Source organism: Aspergillus heteromorphus, assembly GCF_003184545.1.
Source record: "Aspergillus heteromorphus CBS 117.55 chromosome Unknown BO70scaffold_7, whole genome shotgun sequence".
NCBI classification, from domain to species: domain Eukaryota; kingdom Fungi; phylum Ascomycota; class Eurotiomycetes; order Eurotiales; family Aspergillaceae; genus Aspergillus; species Aspergillus heteromorphus.
Window position 1 is genome coordinate 735,808 of NW_020290412.1, and position 14,427 is coordinate 750,234.

The window sequence follows — 14,427 nt, forward strand, 5'->3', positions numbered from 1 at the left end:
ATGTAATATGTATACGTTGTAGGAACCTGGGCTGACTGCGCGGGGCTGACTGACTGACTGACGCAAACCAGCCCAAGTAAGCGAGGAGCTCAGCCCTGCATGATCCATCGGAATCCAATGACAGTTGGGACAAGCGGGGCTTGGGGATGGCGGGCCGAGGCCGTCCAGGCTTATTACTTAGTAGTATTATCTATCGAGTATCATGCGGGTCGAGAGGCGGCCCAGAATCGGTAATTCCGGGCGAACACGCCTGAATGGACGGGTGTAACTGTATATATATATACTATAAGATGCAGAACATCTCACCTCCGCCAGCGTGGTACTATCAGTGGATCTCCTGCATCTCGGAGTGATGGATTTCGATCAGTTCATCGACCTCTGCGGTCGAAGCCTTGCCCCCGAAGAGTATCGCGGGGACCTGGATGCATCATGGGACAAACTGCAGCAGGTCAAGCCAGAAGTCTCCATGGCTGAGCCTGTGCCTTACGCAGAGTACCTGCGGTGTGCGTCTGTTTATTTCATTCTGACCGGCAGGCTGCGAGATGCGTATGACTGCCTGGCTGCCCTACATGGTCTTCTTGACAGCCTGCCGCCGGAATGGGGTCTCCGCTATGCAAACTACACTCTGCTGGTCGACCATGTTCGGCGCTACCCACCTGCACTTCGATTTTACCACGAGCGAGGAAGGCCACTCAGCATACCCTTCCTCGGTGAGGTCATTGGCGCTGACGATATCTCGGTCAAATTCATGAACAATGTCCAAAAGTATCTTCCTACGGGAGTACCTCGCGATCAGGAACTCTGTCAGGTCCTGAATGTCATCCACTGGTTCCCCCTCCAATACAGGAACCTGACTGCCCAATTCCATCCCCTGTTTCCTCGCGCTGTCCCTTCCCACACAGATGGCGCAGACCCGATGCCTTCGATTCAGGAGAGCTCTAAAAACCTGCTCACTTATCGCATAAGAGCGGAGCAAAAAGGCTCGACAGGAATTGCAACCTACCTTTCTCGGCTCGCTGCTGAGTTTCATATCGCATGTCAAGGCTCAACCCGCACGGTTGTATTGAGAGAGCTATATGAGAGGTATGAAAAACAGGATGACCGGGTGGGCATGGGCAACTGCAAGATGATCGAAGGTGACGACTTATCGAGCCCCTGCTTTGTCAGCCCTATTTCATTGAACTTGGTTGCTATCGATTCTTCTTCCTCAATTGGAGAAGAAATCCTGTGGGACCCTGTGGAAGCAGATATCGCGTTTGAATATCCAGCACAGGTCAAGGAATGCTACGAGTCAGCTCAAAGACTTTTCCAAGACTGCGATTGCAAGAGAGGCCAAGCTGCGGTTATGCTTCGACAAGGGTGCTGCCTGCACAGCGTAGCGCGCCTATTGCTCCCGGTCGGTGAGGAAAGAAGAAGTGTGTTGGATGTTGCGAAGCAGAAACTCCATTGTGCTCGAAAGCTTTTTGGCAGAGACGAGGTCAATGCTCGCATGGTCGAAGCCCACCTGATACTGCTTGAAATAACACAGGGGATTACCAGGGAGATTCCAAGAGTCGCGCGTAGCCTCGGTCAATGGGCTGTCCAGAACAAAAATGAGATTCTAGCTCATTTTGTCGGGCTATTAATGTTACGCTTCGGAAGTCAGGAATGGCTTCGGTTTTCAAGGATGGACACCGCCCTGTTGGCGTGGGAATGTGCCTATGAGGTCTTCAAGGCCCTGGGCGATGTGATTCCCATGTTTCAAACGTTAGTCTTTCGCGCATGGATGCAACATTCCATGTTTAATTCAGCAGCTACGAGAATTTTCATCGAAAAAGCGATCTCGATGGTGGACCTCGTCAGCAACAACTATGATTCCATGATTAGCAGTGTTTCTGATACCTTGAAAGGCAATGTGGATCGCAAGATACTCCTCGCAAGCAAATTTAACACCTTTTGGACATTCAAAAGATACGTTACCAACATCTACCAGCGCCTCGAGGATTCGCAGGCATTTGACGAATGGCAATCGAAACTCTCTCGATTGATCGAACATGATGGGAGCTTCCGGGAATATCGTGAAGACATGATAGAAAGAATGTTGGACCAAAACCAACTTTCTCTCGCTCTATCATACCCGGAGTCGAAACGGAAAGATTTCTGGAAGAAGGCCCTGGCAGACGAGGTGGCTCGTGTCAAGCATGCTTCCGCTGAGGTTGCATTCCACCGCTATCTAGAGGAAGGCGACATTTTTGGCGCTGAAAATGCTGTTCATCAATTTGTCCATGAAGCTGAAAGCCTTGAGCAGGTATATACTAGGGACCTCTACCGGATTCTTGCTTGTAACCGCATTGGGGACCTTGAAAAAGCTCGTTCGATCCTTGATAGCATGAATGATGATTTTCTCTTTGAAGGAAGTCTGGAAGGGTATCTCCAGGGGATTGGAATCAAATCCACCTTTCAAAACGTGGCGGAGAATGCACTGACTTTCACCGTCCTCGTTGAGGACTGGACAAGAGCCTTTCGGATCTTGGATTTGGTCGTTAAGATTTCCCCGACTTTTTTTGAGCGCATAGATAAGGATGCATACACCTTTGCATTCCGACTGAGTCATTATGGCGCGATCATGCTAAGGAAAGGCCATTCAGAAGAGGCTTTTCGCAGTTTGCTTGAAGCTCGGCAAATGCTCGAGCTGCGCAGACAGAATACGAACGATGTGGATGCCCGGATCGGAGGCTCCACGCCAGGATGGACTGGAGAGGTCATTCTAGACCTCGCGCGTGCGTGCCTTAGCTGCAGGCAAGGCGAAGTTCCGGTGGCCATAATGAACCGTTATGATCATGGTCATCCAGCAGGCGTGTCATGGGCCGAACATGCTTTGTTGTTTGTGGAATCAAACCGAGCACGCGCAGTGCTTGATTCATTACAGACACAGACTATTGAAGGAAAGCAAGTGGATGACAGGAGTGCCTCAATTTCCGAGACATTTTATAAGAGGCGGGCTCTCCGGACGCTTCTTGGCCTCAAGCAGCTAAGTCCGGAACGGGAGAAAGAAGTTCTGCAACTTCGAAATGACCTCAATGAGCTGGAATCAGGCGAACACTCATCAGTTGCGATCAGCCTCACTGATGCAACAAACTCAGTGGTAGATCCTAAACTCCTTTATCGAAGCATTGAGCAAGATGCCGTGGTTATAGAAGCGACCTTCGGAACCCGTGGCTGCATCGCATTCGCAGTGACGAGAAACGGGATCGAAAAGGTTCACCAAGGAGCATCTCGTACTGTCGACATACGAAAGCCTGTCATACGCCTGATGCAGATCATGAGAGAAATGACCGGGTACCTAGGAGAGCAAGAGGAAAGACGCAAACAGCTTCTTGGTGAGCTATCAGGCGAGATCTCTTCTGTGTTGCTGGTACCATTCGAGGAAATAATCCGACCGAAGAAACATGTGATTTTTTCCGTATCAGAGCCATTGACCGCATTTCCGTTTGCGGTCCTCGTCTTTGACGGCAAGCCGCTTGTTATGCATGCTGTCGTATCCCAGATCCCTAGCCTAACAGTCTTGCACCATATCTTTCATCGACAGTCAGCGTCGCCATCCCTATCAACATCGTCAGCGGCTACGACAGTATCCGTTTTTGCCAAGTCACCCATGGAGCAACCTGCCGATGTCTCGAGAGATGGTACAGAACTCAATCTGCATATGGCAGGTATTGAGGCAGTCAATATTGCCCGGATATTCTCCACCTGGCCGATTGAAGCATCCCACCTCTCCCGCCAGGCTTTCCGCGAATATATCAAGGGCACATCGTCCATTCTGCATGTCGGGACGCACGGCGACATTGACTACCGAAACCCTCTCTTGTCGTCGATCTCAATTGGAGAAGACTTCCGTGTACTCGATCTGTCTGCCATCCAGAGCAATGCCAACCTCCTTGTATTTGCTGCATGTTTGAGCGGGCTCGGCAAGGCAACCTTTGGCAGCAGCGACCTCCTGGGGTTTTCTCATGTCGTACTGGGGACGGGGTGTCAAGCGTATATGGGGACACTCTGGAAGGTCAGTGACTTTGGGTCCATGATGATGATGATTCTCTTCTATCGGAACCTGAAGGATAAGCCACACCTTTCATTAGCAACTGCTTTGAGAGACGCGCAAGTGGAGCTCTGCCAGTTTGATTACAGCAAAGCCAGTAGATTCCTGGACCAATTGCTGGATGACTGGAGCAAGAAGACAGCGACAGTGGATACAGATGACCACCTTCCGGGGGAGTTCGTGCCCGACGCACCGTTTCTCCTTACAATGTCGAAGATGATTTTGGCTCAGTTGGACTGGTCCAGTCCATTCTACTGGGCCCCATTCATGCTCATGGGACATGGTGGCTTTTGTCTGACCAGATGAGGTGCAGTGATGATGTCTTGGGGTTGTGTGTAGCAACCATGCCATGTTGGAATCTGGATCACTTTGTCCCGCCTGGTCCTGCAAATTGACGGCCTTCAACACCGTCATGGCGTGCAGGTCATGTGCACTTCCTCGTTCCTGCCTTTTTGAGTCGCATCATAGATATCCCCCGGCAAGAGGAGAAACCGAGTCATTGGTTGAGAATTCAGGCTAAGTTAGCTGCCGCTTTGCCTCGTCCAACCAGAGCGGGCAATTTGCCCACAGTCTTCCGGGTGCTTGTATGTATGGAGCACTTCTTGTGGTTAAGCTAGATGCCTGACACTGCCCCCTATTAATAACATTGACTGTGGATCAGTCACCTTCGAGGGGCACGCCGGTGATGTCAATACTTCAGCCATCATGCAACGTCCATTATTTCTTCATCTGCGTGCCAAAGGCTAACGTAGGTGGGAGTGCGACCATTCGATTGACCACCCCACCGGAGAAGACACGAAGGGTAGAACGAACGGTCAAGAAATACTCGGGTGAGATGACAACTTTTGAGTTGCAGTGCAAGGCGCGGTGAATAATGATCGGATCTGGGAAAGGCACGGAGATCCACAGCTACCCCAGCACAGAAGCAAGGAACGATCCCTGCTTACCGACTGATCCGAGGATCTTGTGTCATTTATTTGCCGATACTAGCTAGCTCTAGCCCTCTGGGCGGATGACATGGCAGTATATAATATGATACTAATATGCCCCTCAGCATGTTTGCTCGTCTCCGTGTCCTCCGACGCTCATGTCATCGCGCTGGCTGGTAACACAACAGCAATGAACATGTTCTCTACCCCTCATCAGGGCTCCTTCCAGCAGCTGGAGAAGGTTTGTATTTCCCGTTAAGAGGCTTCCATGAACGAGGAAAGTTCGAAAATCATCTGGCATCTCAGTCACTGACGATGGTCACATCAGCTGGGCCAAGGCACATATGCAACGGTTTGTTACTCCATCCCTTGGAAAAGCGGCAAGAAAATTACTTGGTGATGTCTAACGAAATGGTATTCCTCCCCTCTATTTCCAGGTGTACAAGGGACGCAATCGTCAAACCAATGAATTCGTGGCCTTGAAAGAGATCCATCTCGATTGCGAGGAGGGAGCACCGTCGACAGCAATTCGGGAAATCTCGCTCATGAAAGGACTCACGCATGAAAACATTCTGTCCTTGCAAGATGTGGTGAATGTTGAGGATAAACTTGTGTTGGTGTTCGAGTATATGGACAAGGACCTCAGAAGCTACATGGATGCTCAAGGCCACCCACTCGACATCATGACCATCAAGTCATTCACCCATCAATTGCTGCGCGGGATTTATTTCTGTCACGACAACGGCATCATGCATCGCGACTTGAAGCCCCAAAACCTGCTGATCGATCAAAACCGATGCCTGAAGCTCGCAGATTTTGGATTAGCCCGTGCCTTTGGTATCCCTATCAGCACCTTCTCCAACGAGGTAGTGACTCTGTGGTATCGAGCCCCGGATGTACTGCTAGGGAGCAACACCTACAACACCAACATTGATATCTGGTCCGTTGGGTGCATTATGGCGGAGATGCTTACGGGCCGTCCGTTGTTCGCGGGCACAACGAATGAAGACCAGTTGCAGGAGATTTTCGACGTTCTGGGCACACCAACGGAACTCACCTGGCCTGGGGTCAGTCAGTTGCCTCAATACAGGACTAACTTTCCACTCTACACCCCGCAGAACCTGCAGCATATTATGCCATCCTTAGATCCTCTGGGTGCTGACCTGCTGGGGTGTATGCTGCAGCTGAATCCAGAGCTGCGTATCAGCGCTGCTGATGCCCTGCAGCATTCGTGGTTTCAAGATCTTCCTGGAAAGGATTTATCGAGCTCAGCAAGCGAGAAAGCTATTGGGTAGAGTCGTTCTAACCTGTTGTTACATCATCAACTTTCTTATATTTCCAGTTCAGTCCCTCAACTAGCCGTAAATCCGTTTGTTATGGGATACCCTTTAAGTTCGCAGCAATCTGTGCTCGTCAATATTTGGACAAGCTCAAACCATGCTTCTCCATGTGGTTCATAGTGTACTGGCGAGCCCGAGGCCTTGCCCAGTGTTTATCACAAGTCGCAGCTTATGCCACGGAGAGGTTATAAGCTTACAATCCTAGTGCAGAGGAGAGAGAAAAAAAAAAAAAAAAAAAAAAAAAAAAAAACCACGACATTCCGAATAAAGCACGGTAAGATAGAAAAGCAGAAAAGAAGCTGTTATTCCAGAACCCCCCTAACCAGGCAATTGTGGCCATAAGACCCAATGCATAGTACCTAAGTATCCTCGGGAATTTCAAGCGCCACCTACTATCTATGTAGTCACGAAACAGCAGAGCAATCCCACCACACCACAAAATCCATCCGATGCAAACGATCCGAAAGTCCACAGCGCATCAGATATCCAGCCCAAATCCTTAGATCCGATCCCTTAACCGATCCAAAGCCGCGAAAACACCAACCCCACTCACTAAAGACCACAGCAGCCTGCCCCATTCTTTCCTGAACCCAGCATATCAAGCGTCAGCGGACTGATCATCGCCTTCACTCTCAGCAACGGGAGACGACTTTGCTTTGGCACTCTTGCGTCTCTTTCGAGGAGTCACGGGCGCCGATTCAGCACCGCCCCCCTTGCCCTTTTTGACGGCGCTGAAGGTAACGGAGCATCCGGGCTTGCGGTACTTGCCCAGCTGTTCGCTAAGGGCCTTGGTGGTGGGCTTTTCGTCGCCCGCTGGGTGACTGGTGTTAGTGGCGTGCTTGGTCTTGGCCTCTCGTAAGGTAGGGATGATGTCTTACGCCATGCGTCGGCTATCTTGTCCAGTTCGATTACAAAGCTCTGGGTCTCGAAGATGAGGCGGAGGAGCTGGGTGGTTGTGTGAGTGGGGATCTTGGAGGAGTAGGGGAGGGGTGGGGGGGGACGTACGGTCTCCTTGTTGTCCTCTGTCCAGCGCATTTTGCTGAGTGAGGAAAGCCGAGGTAGTGGTTGTGATTTAGAGAAGCTGGTGAATGAAGGGAAAAGATTCCTGGGTAGAGGGAAGAGAGAAGAAAGTGTGTTTGGAATTTGAGGAGTTCAGGAAGGAGAGAAGAAGGAGTTTGTTTAGATGAGGACAGAGAAGAGGTGGAGGAAGCTGGGAGAAGCTGGGGGAGGAGAGAAGAGGAAGGGGAAAGAAGAGAAGGAGAGAGTAACACTTTTATACTGAGATCAGTGTCTCGTGAGCCGTGCTATATTGGAGACTGGCATGGCAGTAAGGCAAGCCTCAGAGCAAGTCTATGTTGCTAGTCTCACAAGAATGGTCTTCAATGATGGTTCAGGGACGCCTGATTTCATATTCAATTTACAGCTTATACTGTCTTTATGTTTAGATGTCTGTTTCATGGAAGATTTTGAATATAACTGGCTGCAGCCTCAGAAGATCACTTCAACTTGTCGGTCGCTTCATTTCGTTCCTTCGTCATTTCCGTATACAGTGACAAAGCACCTGATTGGTCCGGGCCTCTGCGAGCACACGTGATCTGGGTGCCTGGGTGCCTGCCACTGGCGGAGATTATCAATCAGGCCTCTCTCTCTGCTTTGCCTCAGTCCATCTGCTTCTCCTTCTCTCGTCTCGGGGTCATGTCCGTCATCCGCCATTGCGCGTTGAGGTCCTGTTGGGACACGTTTCACATGCACTGAAAAACTTCAGTCATGATTACTACCTGGCGGAGGCGGTAGCGAGCATCTGCATCGAGATCTGTACTATCATTCTGTCTTCTCCCTCTCTCTTCTCGCGATTTTAAATCATCCTCTCACTCTCGTTTATATCCCCGACCAACTCTCACCCCATTCTTCTCGCGTTTTCATCCCCATCGTCATCATGCGGGAAATAGACCCGCTGGTCTTCGAATACCAGCATGACAAGCACCGGCCGCGAGAATCGGAGGCCTTGTTAGTTCTACAGAAGGTCGCGTCCCTCGTCAAGCCAATTATGCGGCGTCGTGGCTGGAGGGTAGGGACCCTTTGCGAATTCTACCCGCATCAACGAAACCTCCTTGGTCTCAACGTCAACGCGGGCCAGAAGATTTGTCTACGACTGCGGTACCCCTCGGATGAGCGCCAGTTTCTACCTCTAGATCACGTGTTAGATACTATGCTCCATGAGTAAGTACTTTTCTTCTCTTTCGCCTACAAGAAGAACAATGGCTAATCGGATATAGGCTCTGTCATATCGTGCATGGCCCACATAATCAGCAGTTTAATGCTCTTTGGAACCAATTACGCGACGAGCATCAAGAGCTCGCTATCAAAGGCTACACGGGCGAAGGGTTCCTTTCTCATGGCCGCCGCTTAGGTGGCCGTAAGATGCCTGTCGATGAAGCCCGTCGAGTAGCCAGAGCAGCCGCAGAGCAAAGACGGACTCTTTCCGCGGGATCGGGACAGCGACTCGGCGGCGCGGCTGTCCTACGTGGGACCAATATGCGGAGAATTATTGCTGATGCAGCACAGAGACGCATGGAGGTGACGAATGGCTGCGCATCGGGTGCCGACAACAGCACAGAACTCGTAGAGGAGGCCTCTAAGAATGGCTTCCGGACCAAGGCAGAGGAAGACGATGCCAATGAGCGCGCAATCATGGAGGCGTATATCGACTTGATTGAGCAGGAAGAGCGAGAGAGATACGGCCCTTCCTACATCCCTCCGAGTCAGGATAATCCCGCTGGACCTCGGACAACGCTCTCCCCGCCACCTGTTCCAGAGAGCAGCAGGCCAACTGCGTCCCCGCAACCCGCAGATCCTATTGACCTTACGTCCATATCTGATGACAGCTTATACAATAAACCCTGGGCATGTCCAACTTGTACGCTCGAGAACCCGGCTGATTTTCTCTGTTGTGACGCTTGTGCATCGGAGCGGCCGCGGCCATCAGCAACAAGGTCTGCATCTGGACCCCCTGCTATAGGTTCAAGTGATCCGAAGCCTGTGAACAGGAAGCGCCGAATGGGTTCTTCGACTATCCAAAAACCATTCAAGAACCGGGTCCGGGCTGTGGAGTCTCTTGCTGCCCTCGAACAGAACGCGAACAAGCGACCCCTCGGATGGCTATGTGACAGCTGCGGGTCATTCATGGAAACCGAATGGTGGACATGTTCAAACTGCGGATTGATGAAGCGTACATCTTGAATAATCTTGTGTTGTTTGGCATGGGTGTTTTGGTGCGGATTTGTTACTCTGGATATACGCGGGCCTGCCAGATCTTATGATTCATGACCGGACATGACATATAGGAATGTTATGATAGACCCCCAAGGAGCTTAATAATGGCTGCCATAAGCCGCTCCCGTTCTGCTCTGAACCTGCAATCTAGACGAACCTCGAGACTACTAATAAGTGACTGCACTGCTCCCAGAACTCCTTATACTCGGTGACTGTCCGCCGCGTCACCAAGCTCCTGCTCCATACTTCACCCGCCTCTCCTGCTTCATTAACCCCAACCCTCCTCCAACACATGCTTCTTTTCATTTTTGGTCGCGTATTAGAGTGAGCCGTTGCCTCCCATCGGCCGTCTGGTATTATGGCTACGACCCGTTGAATGAAGCGGTGGTTTGTACATTATGGCTTACCTTCACCTGGAGTTACTGTGGCTGAGATATGAGAATGGAGCCCAACTTCTGCCTCTTTCCATCGCCAGGACCGTGAAATGGTTTGGATGCCTGGGGGGTAAAAGTGGAAATTGAACTAACCGTGCTCCGTAGCCAATACTCAATACCTCAAACAGGATGTAGAGACGTTAAATCCCTGCATGATTCAAAATAAAACAATTTATTTCAGGGCATTTCAAACCTCTGGTGAAGACTCTACCTACCTGTACACAGTACTGTATACTCCGTACCATGACCAATCCAAACAACACGTGACCTCTCTCCCGGCCCGACAGATTCACCGGAAAACAACCCCCATTTTCTTTTTTCTTTCCGCACATTTACTCCCGAGTTTACTTTCTCTCTCCAACACGAGCTGCCAGCTTGACTCATGATGCACGAGTCGCACTCGCACTCGCCCTCGCCTCAACCCAATTCAACACCCTAGCTAGTCCCTTCAACACTAACACTCAGGTATGCATACCATCATTCACCATTCATCCCTGGTCCCCATCCCCATTATCGAGATCCCATCCCCTCTCGCAATTCTCCATGCAAGCTCCCCAGCCCGAACGGAAGGAGAAGAAGAAGAAGAAGAAAAAAAGAAAGAGGCAGACAGAAGCGAACCAATCAATCCTCCCCCACAACCGCACCAATATGATGAGAACATTTCCCAAGAACCGGTATATTAGGAAGAGCCGGAAGAGGTATGGCAGGAGCCATTGTTGCTTCCTTGTCGTCGATGCTTATAATGGTTCTGCTGAATGGTATCCCGGTTGTGGCTTGATTGGTTCGGTCGATTTTTTGTTTTTTTTTTTCTTTCTTCCTCCGGGGCCCATCCTTCAGTCTCGACTTGGGCTGGGCCCCAGAGCGCTTGGGTGGAAATCCTGATCCTGCTGCCTTGGCTGTCGGTTGTTTGGTTACATATGCTGACAATTTTATTAGTATAGTACTTTCTAGGTTTGCTGGTTCTGTTGGCTGTAATTATTGTAAGAGAGGTACATTGTACTGTGTGTGTGTGGATGTGAATGGTGGTTGTAAAAGAGTTTGATGCATAGTTTAATATCATGACAAATCTCTCTTATTTCATTTTACACGTAGCGGACGGAACCAATCGTGAACGCACAACTCCAGGATATAAAACTTTTTGTAGCCAAATATGCCGACACAGGTCTAAAACGCCATTTATATGCATGTACACAGATAGATCACTTGCCGCGCAATCATGCGACACTCGTAAACTGCCGCTTCTTGCCCGTGCCTGTCCTCCTCTCCTGTTCCTCGTAGGCCGCTTCATCGATGTAGTCCTTTGTGCCCTGTTCCTGGATCTGCTGGCCGACAAACTGCAGAGCGGAGAGGTTGAAGCCCATCTCGTCCTTTTGGCGAGCGAGCACCCGGCGTAGCGTGGACCGGATGCCATCCAGCATGGGCCTCATCATCTTGCTGGCGATAATCTGGCGGTGGTGTACCTTGAGGATGAAGAAAAGCACACGGCATGTGAGAGGAATGTTCCACTCGCGGTTGGCCCAAATATTCAGAAACGTGAAGAGAGCAGAGACCTTTGAGAAAGGCAGAACGAGCAGAGCGTCCTGGAGGGCGGCTGCAGGAATCTTCTGGACAACATTCAGGAGGTGCTGCTCCGCCGAGATGTTGCCCAACGCCATGTACAAGGCATTCCGTGCTGGCGGTGCAGCATTCGGCTGCTTGGCCTTGAGGGCACGCCATTGGCGCATGACCTGCAAATCTTCCATTCCCAGATCTAATCCTTCCACGATCTTCTCACCTGCCATGAGGGTATCGGTTGTTTGTTTACCGGCATCGACGGCTTCGGCCTTTTCCCCGTCCTGGTCGTCTTCATCTCGTTCGAGGGAAGCAGTCAAATTGTTGTCATACATCTCTTCAAGCTCCTTCTCCCTCTCTTCTTCCAGGAACAAAGGCTCATCAGTCTGCTCCCAGGTACGGATGCTCTTATCATGACTGGCAGTGACGATGAACTCTCCAGATTGGCTGATTGCCAAAGCCCAGATTTCGCCATGGTGACCGGCCAGTTTTTGAATGTGCTCAAACTTGTCTCCGTCCCAGTACTTGATCAACCGATCTTTGCTGACACTGAAGAAGTTGTGGCCGTTCCCTTCCTTGTTGTTCGGGACGAAAGCAACGGCCATGACGCTGTCCTCGTGAGCCAAGAACGACTTGTGGCAATCACCGAAATCCAGACCCCAGATACGGGCAGTCTTGTCAGCTGAGCATGTGACAATCAGCTTGCTGTCATAGGAGATGTCCATGCTAAGGACAGGAAGCTTGTGGCCATAAAGGTTGAGGAAGAGCTTGAGGGAGTCCACGAAAAACACCTTGACCGTGTTGTCCAGAAGAGCAACAGCCAGCAGTCGAGCGTCGGGTGAGAAACGAACGTTAAGGATATCGTCCGAAACCTTCAACGTTCTGGTGTGGACCAGCTTGAGTCGGGGCGTTGTTCTCTTGGTTCCAGGAATCTCTTCCTGCACAACCTGAAAGTTCCAAAACTTCGCAGATTTGTCCGCGCTGCCGCTCACCAAAGACTTTCCATCGGGGTGAACATGAAGGGACCATACCGGTCCATCGTGCGCTTTAATAGTATCCAGGAGAGTCGATGAGGCAATATCGAAAACCTCAAGCTGGCCATCCTTGTTTCCGACAACGACGATCTTGTCTCCTGGAAGGAAAGCAGAGCACAGGGCATAGCCACAATCCAGGGTGCGCAGGCAGCTCTGGGTCCGGACGTTCCAGATCTTGAGACTGCCGTTGGAAGCAGACGCCAGCATCCGATCGTCCGAACTCAATGCGACGGATCTAATATCGGTGCGATGTCCAGGAATATCGATAGCCAGGTTTCGGGTGTATTCAGGGTCCTCTTCATCCTTGTTCTTCTGGTTGGCAGTCACAACACTGTACGCTTCAAGTTGGTTGTTCGTGGTCGCAGCCAGGAGTTGCAAACCACCACTTGATTTCGTTTTGATCCAGTCAAAAGACCGGACTTTACCACCCGTCCGTACGATAGTGTGCGATACAAATACCTCCGAGACAGGCGCAGAGGATGCATCCTCGGACTTCTCATTGTCCACCTCAGCAACAGCTCCGTCCTTGTCAGCTGCGCGTTGCGCTTCTTTTTCCTTTCTCCTCTTGCGCTTCCTCGCCAGACTCTTCTGGACCTCCGTCTGTGAGCGAATGCGCCAAATCTCGACCGCCTTCTCCGAGCCATGAATTCCGATGTAATCCGCTCGTGGATGGAAGCTGATTCCAATCGTGCGGTCCTTGCCATTGCGGTAAAACGTGCCCCGATCTGTCAGTATCTTCTGCCCATCTGATCCGACTTTCTCTTTGGAAATATCGAGCATAGCGCTTTCATCGATGGACCAGACCTTAAGTTCCCCGTCGTTGCCAGCGGTAATACAGCCGCTCTGGTCGGGTGAAAGACCCAGGCTCCAGCATTCTCCATTAGACTGTGCAACATGTGTTTCGATGCAGTGCTGTGCGGCCAAATCCCAGACTTTGATTAGCGCATCTTTCCCCGTCGTCAGTAGAAAACCCGCGTGGTCACTGAGGCCGGCAGCGTTGAGAAGTTCCATCGAGGGGATGAGGAAATGGAGCGAAGTGATCTGGTCGGTATGTCCGCGCAATTTGAAAAGTCCGACCTCTGCTACAAGATCCCACAAGATGATGTCTGTGTCTTTTGAACCACTTGCGAGCCGAACACCGGCGCTATCGAAGGCGAGTTGGGTGATGGCGGTCTTGTGGCCATTGAACGAAATGATCACGGTCGCGGTTCGCGAGTCCCAGATACGGATGCTGCCATCTTCATAACTGAACACATGTGAGCAAAGTAGGTGAATGGTTGTCGCGAGGAGAGAAAAACCTACCCGACCGCAAAAATATCCTCGTCCGTCTTGCTGTGCGTAATAACTGTGACCTGCGCCTTGCAGGCTGTATCGTGCCATCTACTCAATAGTTCTCCTTTCTTAATATCCCAGCAGAGGACCTCTTCACTTGCGCCCACGATGACCCTTCCAGATCCTGTCTGACGTGCAGAGCCCAAAAAGCCATCGTCCCGGGCCCAGATCGCATTCGACGAAGCGGACGCGACGAGCCCGAAAGTCTTCGAATGCTCGAACTTTCTGTAACCGTCAGTACATAGAGGCCATCCAAAGGATTGCGTTAGTCCATTGGGTGACCACTTACAGATATGACTTCACCATCGTTAGGTGTCTCCGTCCTGGGAAAATTTTTGGGAGCTCGGAGAACGAATGCTATCGATAGGCGCAAATGGCGGCCGCCGCTACGGGGAGCGACAGCGACCACTGCGGGCCTCCCCACCGCCTGCCGTTGTTCCCCTACCCCATCAACGTAAC

The 14,427-nt window shown here is 51.0% G+C and overlaps 6 protein-coding genes across 6 annotated transcripts; 4 read left to right on the plus strand and 2 right to left on the minus strand.

The window, feature by feature from the left end:
- Positions 1–352: 352 nt before the first annotated feature.
- BO70DRAFT_386141 (CHAT domain-containing protein) lies at positions 353–4,641 on the plus strand (the record flags this gene model as incomplete). Its single annotated transcript, XM_025545799.1, has 1 exon — positions 353–4,641. One exon carries the CDS (start codon positions 353–355, stop codon positions 4,379–4,381), a length of 4,029 nt encoding a protein of 1,342 aa, XP_025401087.1. The 3' UTR covers positions 4,382–4,641.
- A 510-nt stretch (positions 4,642–5,151) lies between these two features.
- On the plus strand, positions 5,152–6,686 carry BO70DRAFT_386142 (serine/threonine-protein kinase pef1; the record flags this gene model as incomplete). Its single annotated transcript, XM_025545800.1, has 4 exons — positions 5,152–5,245; positions 5,333–5,356; positions 5,442–6,238; positions 6,644–6,686. Exons 1-4 carry the CDS (start codon positions 5,195–5,197, stop codon positions 6,684–6,686), a joined length of 915 nt encoding a protein of 304 aa, XP_025401088.1. The 5' UTR covers positions 5,152–5,194.
- Positions 6,687–6,942: 256 nt separating this feature from the next.
- BO70DRAFT_394870 (uncharacterized protein) lies at positions 6,943–7,379 on the minus strand (the record flags this gene model as incomplete). The annotated part of the gene is made up of 3 exons (XM_025546493.1): positions 6,943–7,157; positions 7,223–7,289; positions 7,350–7,379. 3 exons carry the CDS (start codon positions 7,377–7,379, stop codon positions 6,943–6,945), a joined length of 312 nt encoding a protein of 103 aa, XP_025401089.1.
- Positions 7,380–8,023: 644 nt separating this feature from the next.
- BO70DRAFT_333419 (metalloendopeptidase WSS1) lies at positions 8,024–9,799 on the plus strand. The gene is made up of 2 exons (XM_025540975.1): positions 8,024–8,564; positions 8,621–9,799. Exons 1-2 carry the CDS (start codon positions 8,281–8,283, stop codon positions 9,582–9,584), a joined length of 1,248 nt encoding a protein of 415 aa, XP_025401090.1. The 5' UTR covers positions 8,024–8,280; the 3' UTR covers positions 9,585–9,799.
- A 621-nt stretch (positions 9,800–10,420) lies between these two features.
- On the plus strand, positions 10,421–11,089 carry BO70DRAFT_360569 (uncharacterized protein). The gene has a single exon (XM_025542812.1). It carries the CDS (start codon positions 10,519–10,521, stop codon positions 10,732–10,734), a length of 216 nt encoding a protein of 71 aa, XP_025401091.1. The 5' UTR covers positions 10,421–10,518; the 3' UTR covers positions 10,735–11,089.
- A 2-nt stretch (positions 11,090–11,091) lies between these two features.
- On the minus strand, positions 11,092–14,279 carry BO70DRAFT_311722 (snoRNA-binding rRNA-processing protein DIP2). The gene is made up of 3 exons (XM_025540197.1): positions 14,258–14,279; positions 13,939–14,193; positions 11,092–13,882 (listed from the first exon to the last, which is right to left on the minus strand). The coding sequence occupies exons 1-3, from the start codon at positions 14,272–14,274 to the stop codon at positions 11,266–11,268; spliced, it is 2,889 nt and encodes a 962-aa protein (XP_025401092.1). The 5' UTR covers positions 14,275–14,279; the 3' UTR covers positions 11,092–11,265.
- Between the last annotated feature and the right edge of the window lie 148 nt (positions 14,280–14,427).

Coding starts and splice junctions, on each gene's coding strand:
- BO70DRAFT_333419 (XM_025540975.1), top strand. CDS start 8,281: ATGCGGGAAATAGACCCGCTGGTCTTCGAATACCAGCATGACAAGCAC. Junction 8,565..8,620: donor TTAGATACTATGCTCCATGA/GTAAGTACTTTT, acceptor AATCGGATATAG/GCTCTGTCATATCGTGCATG.
- BO70DRAFT_360569 (XM_025542812.1), top strand. CDS start 10,519: ATGCATACCATCATTCACCATTCATCCCTGGTCCCCATCCCCATTATC.
- BO70DRAFT_311722 (XM_025540197.1), bottom strand. Junction 13,883..13,938: donor GAGGATATTTTTGCGGTCGG/GTAGGTTTTTCT, acceptor ACATGTGTTCAG/TTATGAAGATGGCAGCATCC.